This window comes from Haematobia irritans, chromosome 2 (assembly GCF_050003625.1).
Source record: "Haematobia irritans isolate KBUSLIRL chromosome 2, ASM5000362v1, whole genome shotgun sequence".
In the NCBI taxonomy this organism is placed as follows: Eukaryota; Metazoa; Arthropoda; class Insecta; order Diptera; family Muscidae; genus Haematobia; species Haematobia irritans.
The window spans coordinates 91115913-91127382 of NC_134398.1; the positions used below are offsets into that span (position 1 = coordinate 91115913).

Sequence of the window (11470 nt, forward strand, 5' to 3'; positions counted from 1 at the left end):
ATATATATATATATATATATATATATATATATATATATAATATATATATATATTATATATATATATATTATATATATATATATATATATATATATATATATATATATATATATATATTAATATATATATATATATTATATATATATATATATATATATATATATATATATATATATATATATATATATATATATATATATATATATATATATATATATATATATATATATATATATATATATATATATATATATATATATATATATATATATATATATATATATATATATATATATATATATATATATATATATATATATATATATATATATATATATATATATATATATATATATATATATATATATATATATATATATATATATATAAATATATATATATATATATTTTTTTTTTTTTTTTTTTTTTTTAACAACATTGTGTTCCATCTCAGCGCATTAGCCGACTTAAATGTAAAATCTATAAGTATTGCACAACTCTGTACAGATCTGCTCAGATATACAGAATATATGTGTATGGATTCATATAGCATCCAACACATTGGACGGATTTGATATGGTATCGAAAATGTGGACTTACAAAGTGGTGAAGGGTATAAAATAGTCGGCCCCGCCCGACTTTACACTTTCCTTACTTGTTATGTTAGTATTGCTGTCTTACTCACATACTCACTCTTTACTAACTTTTTGTGTTTGTAGTGCTGTCTTACTCACATATTCATGTGTTTTTTTTACTTTTTTTATTTTTTTTTATTTTTTTATTCTTATTTTTTAATTTTTTACATTGATAATTAATTTAATTTATATTTTTTAATAGTTTTTTTTCGTAATTTTCATAATTTTTTTGTTAATTGTTTTAATTGTTGTGTATCTGTTTGTTTCAAATTCTGTTTAGTCACTTATTGATACTATTTTTGTTATTAATTTCTAGTTTTTAAGCTCATAATTTTCATAATTTGTAATTATTGCTATGTTTGTGTAGTTTTGGAATCCGTATATGGCTTTGCGGCTTGGATTCGCCAAGAAAATAAATAAATAAATACGTTGAATGGTGAAGTTTGAAATTCGAGCCGCGCTGGAGTTAGTCGGAAAAAAACATACTGGCTAGACCTAGAGTATATGTATGGATACCTGCACGCACTAAACGATACTCCTCATCCTGAATCTATACTAAACGGACTAAGGAAGCGGACAAGTCTCCATCTGAGTCAGAAGTGAACTGATCTTCTTGAGAAGTCGCTGGAGATATAAAAATGTAGACATGGAAAAACATCGTATGCGGAACTTTCTACAGCCTCAAACCCCTCGCCGAGATCTGTGGAAAAGTTCTTGATGACTCAATCGAAACGTCAGATGTAACGGTATGTGAACAAATGATCCCCAAGGAGAAGTTCATGTTGCCCAGAGGGTGTTCCGGGACATCGACGCAGCAGCCGCTCGCTTGATACCCGCTGGTCGAAATGCCCAAGTGAGGCCCAACTTCCCAGCCGAAGCGGCCCGACAAAATCTCTATGCTAATGCATAATCATCTGGGAACACTGGAAGTTGAGTATTTGACCAGACTCCTCAATTTGTCCTTGGAATCACCCGATGTCTGGAAAATGGGTAGGGTGATTCCACTACTGAAGCCAGGCAAACATTCCAGTAAAGGTGAATCGTACAAGCCGATATCCCTTCTCTCGCAAGTATCCAAGACACGAGGCACTACTCCCCAGCCTTTTGGAGAATTTTCCACCTGCTAATCATCAACATCGATTCCGCAAAGTACACAGTACGAACACGGCTTCATCATACATTAATAGAGGACTCAACCAGTCCAAGCCGTGTCATAGGACGGTCCTCGTGGCGCTTGACCTATCGAAGGCATTCGATACGGTCAACCATGCCGAACTCTTCGAGGACACCGAGAGTACGTCCCTACCGGCAGGAGCCAAACGCTGGGTTCTAAATTATCTGTGCGGGCGCCAGTCGAATGTGGAATTTAGGGACAGTAATTCAAGACCCCGTAAAGTGAAACAGGGAGTTCCCCAAGGAGGGGTGATATCTCCGGAACTCTTTAGCCTCTACTTCTCCTCTATTCCACTCACTCCTGACGCCGTGGAAATTGTATCATATGCGGACGATTGTACAATCATGGCATACGGGCCCATTGTTGATGACATATGCGATCGATTGAACGTCTACATCGCTGATCTTTCCAGCTATTTCACTGTAAGAAATTTGAGGATATCTCCCACAAAATCCTCAGCCACACTATTCACTACATGGACGGTGGAAGTACGCAGGCGGTAGAATGTCAGAGTCGACGGCGAAATAATTCCGACCACAAAATTACTCCAAGATTCTCGGGGTCACATTCGATAGCCTTTTAAAGTCGTCTGCCGATGCCACTGCAATTCGTGATAAGCTCCGCGTGATAAGCTCCTCAAGTCGCTTGCCGGCAACACTTGGGGTGCGGACAAACAAACCTTGTTGACTACCATATAAGGCAATTGGTCGGTCAGTGGTAAACTATGCAGCGCCAGTGTGGACACCTCAAATGAGCGACACGCAGTGGAATAACGGACTGACCTGTCAGAACGCTGCCCTTAGAACTGCAATTGGATGTCTCCGCAAGATCATCCCAGTGCTTCGACACAATTACATGTTGTCAAAGCAGTACCTTGGGTTGCTATCGAAGTTGTCATCCAAATCACCATCTTGTGGATAGGCAACCTCCACCCAGGAATTTAAGGGTTGATCTTCACCTTCTAGAGCGCGAGATCCAGCGTTGTAAAAGAGAGCCTCAAGATTAGGCACATAGCAGACAGATCTGAACAGGATTCATGAAAATACTGTAGCTGAAGCGGTGAGAAACTACAAGGTTAATCCTGTTCTCCGAGGTCGACCACCGCCAATAACACTGGAGGAGAGAGATCTCCCACTGCAGACCAGGGAAGTTTTAGCCCAACTAACATTAGGCAAGTGCAGCCGCCTCAATTTCTACTTGTCAGTGTTTGATAGCAACGTGGCTGGAGTGTGTCCCACGTGACACTCGTCACCTTTTCGCTTGCCCAGCTAGTCCTACCCGTCTTACCACCAGATCACTCTGGACACATTCCATCCTTGTCGCAGAGTTACTTGATCTGGCTACTAATTGAACTACCAAAGCATAGAATAAAATGGATGAAACTATATTAAAAACAACAACACAACGACACCAAGCAAATCAAACGTCAGATAACACCACTGATATCTGCAATAACGGGTGACTGCTAATAGATGAGTTTGCAAAAACTATTGACGTGAAGTATAATGGCTACTGCATGATGCAGAGGAAAAGAAATCAATCACCTATTGTGCGAGTGTCGTGCATTTTTTGGAACTGTCAGGTTGGTTTAACAGAAGAAAATAATCGGGTGGGTTCAACGTTAAAAAATTAGAAGTGGCTACACGTAATAGGTATTTATAGTTAATTTGGTATCACAATGGACTGAATAGTCTAAGTGAGCCTGAAAAAAGGGCTGCTACTTTGAGACAAATACATAAGACATCCGGTATCTTCCTGTTACGGACCAGTTTGCATTTTCTTCATTTCCTAAGATGTGGTCCTACCACATTAATCTTTTGAATATTTCCACCTGCATTCATAGGTGTACTGTCGTTCTTCCATTCTTCATTCAAAATTTTTCAAGAATGCATTCTTGATCAAGATAAATTTTCACAAGTAAATTTCTTTTGATCAAGTAATTATCATTCCAAGAATTTGTTTCGCGGCTACAGCGTCTTTCATGTGAAATTTACGGTTAAGATGACCTCTCATGATTTTGAGCCAATTATTATCTTTACAGAACAGTGAGATGTCATCCACATACTATAAGAAGTTTGTTTTCTGCGAGGTTGTAAAACCACATGGATCATTTTTAGTTCCTTGTTCCAGACTCTGATTGACTGCTTTAGTCCTTATTTATACGACATACTTTAGTCGCATTATTATGATCTGTGTATGGAGGAGCATATTCCTTGCAGATCTCCCCTTCAACATTGCCTTGATGAAATGTTGTGACGACAACCATTTGTTCAACTTGTAGATTTTGTTTTATCGCGATTGCAAAAAGTTATCATAGGGAACTTGACATATAACTGGCGAGTATGTTTCATCATAATCCAACCCCTTTCGCTGCGAGTATCCTTTATAGCCAATCGTGCTTTATAACCATCAATTCTACCATGGACGTCACGTTTGGTTCCAAATTCCATTTCCATCTGATTGCTTTGCAGTTTGGTTTGAATTATAACAATTAGCAAGAATTGTTGTGCATCAGAGATTCTTTATCCTCTTCCGCTTTGACTTACCGAGTAAATTTGTTGATAAATCAGGAATTCGCATTATCGTACATCATTTATTTCTATTTCTGTATCATGACAATCAGGACGTATTGTTGATTTGGCAGACGCTGCGGATATTTCGCATGCACTTTGTATTTCTTGCAGAAGTTTCACCTCTATGCTATCTCTAGTGATGCTATTTCCTGAGTTTCCGAAAGCCACAATCATTGGTCGGTATTCATCCAATAGTCAGCAAGTAACAAAGAGCCAACCCACTCTTCACTTATAATGATACCAATGCCGTTCCATCGACCCGCAGCTTGCAAGAGACGTTGTGAGTATCTTTCGCTATAACGCTAAACATCGAATCAATATAGAATCTTCATATGCTTTTGGTAGCTGGTTATAAAGCCCTGTGGATGTCTTTACATTTTGTATGTGAACGTAACATACCGGGTGATCATCTAAGACAGTTTAGGTTAGGTTAGGTTAAAGTGGCAGCCCGATTAAGATTCAGGCTCACTTAGACTATTCTGTTGAACCAACCAGATTGTTTCAAAAACATTAACAAACTGCTTAAGTTAACGTTTTCCAGGTCAGCCAGTAATCTAAAGCTATATGCTCCTAAAATTCGCTTACGCCTTACACAAAAAGCAGGACACTCACACAAGAGGTGTTTAATTGATTCCTTTTCCTCCGCATCATGACAGCTCATACAATAGTCATTATACTTCGCACCAATAGTTTTTGCAAAATCGCCTATCAGGCAGCGACCCGTTATAGCAGATATCAGGAGTGATATCTGGCGTCTCGAGAACATAGCATATCTAGTGTGCGGTTTAAGTTGAAATGGGGCCATATTTGCTTGGTGTCGTTACAACCCTTACAATTCTCCCATCGAACATTTGCCATCATAACAGCCTTCTCACGCAGTAAGAGCTTGCCAGAGGCATACCAACAGATTCTAGTTCCCCTGGAATATGTAAGGTAGTTCCTAGCCTTGCTAGCTCATCTTCTTCGCAGTTCCCCGGTATGCACCCATATTAGGTGAATATTGTGCTGCTCAGCCATCTCATTGAGAGATTTGCGGCAGTCGATGGCCGTTTTCGAGTTGAGGAACACAGAGTCCAAGGATTTTATTGCAGGTTGATTGTCTGAGTATATATTAATGTCAATATTGCTTGGAGCATTACTTCTCAGCCAATTCACCACTTCTCTTATTGCTAATATTTCAGCCTGAAAAACACTACAGTGATCAGGTAATCTTTTCGCTATTCGAAGTTCCAGATCTTTAGAATATACTCCGAAACCCACTTGGCCATCCAATTTGGAGCCATCAGTGTAGAAATCTATATATCTTTTATTCCCCGGGGTCCGTGTACACCACGCCTCACTGCTGGGAATTAGAGTCTCAAACTTTTTGTCGAAAAGTGGACTCGCCAAAGTGTAGTCCACTACGTTAGGCATATCTGGCATTATTTTGAGGACCGAACTGTGACCGTAACTTTTTTCCGACCACAGCGATAGCTCGCGCAACCGCACAGCCGTTGTTGCAGCTGACTGTTTGGCCAAAATGTCTAAAGGCAATGGATGCAGTATGACATTAAGGGAGTTTGTTCCTGTCTTGCTGAATGCACCTGAGATACACAAACACGCCATACGCTGAACTTTATCTAAACAAGTCGGTTTCTGAAGTGCCGGCCACCAGACTACAACACCATATAGCATTATAGGTCTAACTACTGCCGTGTATAGCCAATGCACAATTTTTGGTTTTAGTCCCCACCCCCCTTTCTTCAATATTAAGCCTAAAAGTCAGCTTCCTGTCCAAAATAACGCCAAGGTATTTTGCACACTTACCAAAGGGAATTTCAATACCCCCTAAGGAAATGGGCCTAACCGTGGGAGTTTTGCGATCTTTGCAGTACATGACTAATTCTGTCTTGGCAGGATTTACTCCAAGATCATTCTCTTTCGCCCATTTCTCAGTCATCCGGAGGGCTCGCTGTATACTATCTCTAACTGTTGATGGGAATTTTCCCCTGACTGCTAGCGCCACATCATCTGCGTATGCCACCACTTGTATCCTTTCTTTTTCTAGGGAAACCAGAAGGTCGTTTATAGCAACATTCCAACGAAGAGGTGATAGAACTCCTCCTTGAGGAGTGCCTCTGTTCACATACCTTTGTATGTTTGCTTGTCCTAGTGTGGCTGAAATGCGTCTCTTCCTTAGAAGTTCGTCTAACAGCCTAAGTATACCTGGATCAACATTCAGAGCCGTCAGTCCATTTAATATCGAGCTCGGATGGACGTTATTGAATGCCCCTTCGATGTCTAGAAACGCCACGATTTTGTATTCTTTGACAGATAGTGAGCTTTCAATAAAGCTGACTAGTTCATGTAATGCTGTCTCAGTAGACCTGCCCTTCGAGTATGCATGTTGTCGTTTCGAGAGCAAACTTGAATCGACGCTAGTTCTAAGATAAATATCTATCATCCTCTCCAGAGTCTTAAGTAGGAATGATGATAAGCTGATTGGTCGGAAATCCTTCGCATTCGAGTGAGAGGCTTTTCCCGCTTTAGGTATGAAAACGACTTTTGATTCCCTCCACTTTCGTGGAATATATGCTAAGTTGATACATCCTATATATATCGCCGACAACCAGGGGATACAGTTTACTTCTCGCTCTCCGGTATTGGTAGATTATCCAATCTTGACAAGCCAGCAATTTTTTTCTCTTCCCAAAGGTCTGTCGATAGACAATCCTCCTGAAGTACTATCCGGCTTCGACATGTTGAGATTAACCCTTCTGTGCGTGATGAGGTCCCGCTGGACCTTTTTAATTTTTGTTCATACATAACTTTATCTTTTATATGATTTGCAACTTGATGGTTTATGACTTCTTGTACTGAAGTGTTTTGAGTTGAAAACTTTAAATTTTTATGTGATTGAATCATTAAATCGGTTTTTATAGGTATTTGAAAAAGTTTAGTGCGATTCTGCGTGATGAGGTCCAATGGGACCTACCACTTATTACATTAGTGGTTTTAGCACAGTTTAAAAGTTCCAAATGCGATTTTCGTATTTGGAACAATTAATAACACTAACATCCTTTCAAAAAATACCGTTATTTGAAGGATTTGTCATTTTTGAAGTTTCCATTGGTTTCGTTGCTTGGTAGTACATAATTTGATGTCTTCCGTGGATATATCCACTATAGTGATGCTAAAAGTGCAAAAAAAGTTATTTGAACTTCATGGAAATCTTGGCCGATCTAAGCTTTTATATTTCCATACATGTCCCAGACCCATCGGCTCCTGGAATTTGGCAAGATGTGCCTCAATTCGGACCAAGTTTGAAACAACCACTATGCACATAATACTGCGAACAAAACGACCGCCACTAAAAAAATCTTATTGTTTTTCCTTCAAAAATCCAGTTTGTACAGAACATTCAACTACCAAAACAATATATTATTGCTTGGTACGTACAAGGATACTTATAGCTACCACGACTGCGACAAACATCAGGGCCTCTAGTATACTTATCAAAAATTTAAACATTATCTGTATCCTATTAAAAGTTAAATAAAACTCTATATTTACAACCAAATATTTATATATGCAATTTGTGGATCATAGAAGAGTCCACCTACAGCAAATGATCGAAAAATATCGTAGGGATAACCTATCTACCATCCTTTTTTTATTGTAGGTCCCACGGGACCTCATCACGCTGGTATCGCTTCCAGTGTTATCACATACACAAGGGTTAAGTTGATAATGGATGATATTACAATTTTCTAAGTTGGGAACATAACCTACAGTGGAGCACATGGTAACAGCGGAAGTAGTCCACTGTATTACTTAGTGTCAATAACACATGGGATACAATAATTGTCATAATACATTAATATATACAAATAGAGATATAATAGGATATGATATATTACATAATAGTACAATCCCAATAAAACCATTTGAAGCAAGAAAATCTCTAATTACATTAGTTTTAAAATATAATGTCTTTTCAGGCATCCGAGCATAAACGAAGTCAAAAGGAAATTGGCGACATTGCTGGTGTAGCTGATGTGACAATACGGCAGTCATATAAATTAATGTATCCTGAAGCAGCAAAATTGTTTCCAGAAGATTTTAAGTTTACAACTCCAATTGAACAACTTCCCCAAATGTAATACAAGTTTTTATATAATCCAATAAATTATCTTATGTAAATATTATGCATAGGACGAAAACTTAGAAGTCCATTTTTATGGTTGGATAAAGTGGTGTTAAATTGCTTTAATTAAAATCGGAATTTTGTTAATTAAAAGTGATAATGCCGATAAATTTAAAATCGTATATGAATAAAAGATTAATGACAGCAGAATGTCGGAATGAAAGTATATGAAAAATGGTCCTTAGATACAGAAATTTTAACCCATTGGACTTGGTATACACCAGGTTTCCAATTTATATTATCACTAGCAAACTGACGTTATCACAAACAAAGCGGATGGTTTCCCAACTCGTGAACGCGCAACGTATAACTGTCATTGTGAAAAACAATTATTTTCTAAATTTATCCCGCAAACACTAAGCGATTGGCCTTGCGGCTTGTTAATGGTCATTGCGAACGCAAGGCGAACTGGAAATTGCAATCGTTTGAAATCAAACGGAATTATTGGATACTCTGTTGGATAATTTACTACATCATCGGGATTTGTTACGGAATCAACGGATTTGTATGTTACCAAATCGCCAGCAATTTTTGATTGAATGGTGAAATTCAGTGCGTGTACATCATTATTCTTTGCGGCAAGAATTGCTCGTTGACTTAACCAAGCATAATTCTGATAATTCTCACTAATGTTTGGGAAAACATTTTCAATAAGAGCTAACTGAGAGTCTATAAATTGGCAAAAGTCGTTGGTAAGAATAATTAATCCAGATGTCGCATTAACTGGGACTTTTCCATTGTGCAGCACTTTGATCATTCTGAAGTTGAACTCTCATATAATCTGTTTTGGTCATTTTTACGTAATTCCATAAAGGTGATGCCTTCAGGCAAGCACTTAATTCATCTGTAGGCGTTCCATGGTGAATTAACATACTGACAACGTCTGCCTGAAATCGCCTGCTAACAATATCATCATGTTGTTACTTCGCCGAAGACCCTTCAGTGTGAAGTTAAGTGCTTCAAGTGAATTCTTATGTGGCATTGTGCACTCATCCCAAACAATGAGCTTGCATTGCATCAACAATTTTGCCACTACACTGGATCGGAAAATATTGCATGTTGGAGTATCAGTTGTGTTTAAATTGAGTGGAAACTTAAACGCAGAAAATGCACTGCGACCGCCATCTAGAAGAGTCGCCGCAATTCCATATGATGCTAACGCCAAAGCTATGTCACATCTTGATCGAATAGAGGCCAAAATCAATGAATGACAAACGTTTTCCCTGTTCCTCAAGGTGCGTCCAGGAAGAATAGACCACCAGTATTATTGTCTACCACTTGAATTAACGGTTCGTATACTTGTTTTTGCTGTTCATTCAGCAACGGCACATTATGTCGAACGAATTCCTGCAATGTATCAACATTGTATTGCAGCTTTCGACTTAATTCTTGGTTGAATGCATCGTGCATCGAAAAGAAATTCCACCAACTTCCGAAATCTGTGGTAGATCTACTTGTTTCGCCTTCAGTTTTGACGAAGGCCAGGAGGCACAAATCATGAAACAGATGACGACGATGATTATATGGAGGGCAATGCATTGGAGTTTGATGACTTTTGGCATATATTTTAAAATAGCAGGCCAGAAATAAATGTCTGTATAATATAAAACGATATATATAGAAATTGATGTATAAACTTTATTCCTACTTTGTAGATATGAAGCAACAAGCTATTTTTATAACAATTTTTATATGTGTTTTGGTTCCCGAATTTAGTTACATATATGATATAACAGGCCCCTTTTCGTCAACGTTATTATTAATATTTTTTTATATAATAAACATAAACTGATTACTATGTGAAAATTGTATTAATTTTTTCCAACAAAAAAAGAACCGACTGAGCCAGAACATTTTTTAAAATGGGGTGTAGCACCGCCCTATTCCACCTTGGATGTAATTCATATTGTACGATCAACATATATACCAAATCTCATATTCATACCTCTGATAGTTCATGAGATATATCCGTTCCAAGTTTGAATGGGCGGTGCGGTTGGGAAAGCTTCATGACAATCGGTCCATTACTATGGCCGCTAGAGCTATTTTTAATAGTGGTAGTGGCATCTCCGACTTTTCCAAAAGATGTGTAGCGTATGTCACTCAGTGATAACGAAGCATTATAATAGTGAAATAATTTTTAAAATCGGATAAGTAGTTTAATTAATCTCCATTTTTTTCTTTGAACATTTTCTTTGCTATAAACCTCACGAAGCCCGAGACCTTTCCAACGAATGCAAAACCGTGGAAATCTGTTCGTGCGTTCTGGAGTTATTGCGTCAGGAAGGAAAACCAGACTTATTTTTATATAGTAGATGATATCTATACCTGGTGTTGACCAAAGACAACTCGTGAATTCCTTCCAAGAAGCGGTCTTTTGTATCCAATCTGCAATCCAGCGTACGAAAACTAACAAAACAAGACGTTTATAATTGTTTCGTTTCGTACAATGCACGTATCCAAAACGAAACTAAACGAAACCCCAAGATAACGGCACTTGCCTTTCGTTTTGTATTGTTTTTGTTCGTGAGTGGAAACCAAACCTAAACTGAAAAGTACTGCGGTGCTTAGTAAAATATAGAAAACAAAACAGTACACATTGAGTGCAAACGTTTCGCAAACGTTTCATTAAGTCGGTGCAAGAAGAATAAACTTGAATGTTATTTTTTATGTCTTGCATTATTTATTCAATTTATTCTTGGAACAATAACACCTGTTACATTGGTAAATATGATTTCTTTTAACATTGTTATCATCGTTTCGCTCAACAAACGTTTTATTCCCTTTGCGTTACCGACTGAAACAACTTGGCGCCACAAATCCGAAGAGCATAAAAGCAATCGTTTCGTTTCGTCTCTTTTGCTTTTGAAATGTTTGTTGTTTTATTTTTGTCTGCGTATAA

At 37.7% G+C, this 11470-nt stretch overlaps 1 protein-coding gene across 2 annotated transcripts in view; it reads left to right on the plus strand.

The window, feature by feature from the left end:
* The window catches only part of TfIIB (transcription factor IIB), a 53426-nt gene extending 44835 nt beyond the window's left edge, over positions 1-8591 (plus strand). The window contains exon 5 of one of the 2 annotated variants that reach the window (XM_075295577.1): positions 8363-8591. In XM_075295577.1, the coding sequence (XP_075151692.1) occupies positions 8363-8524 (162 nt within the window). In that variant the 3' untranslated portion in view covers positions 8525-8591. Of the gene's footprint in view, positions 1-8338 lie in introns of both variants that reach the window. The other variant, XM_075295578.1, reaches the window with a different exon arrangement.
* The last annotated feature ends 2879 nt before the right edge of the window (positions 8592-11470 follow it).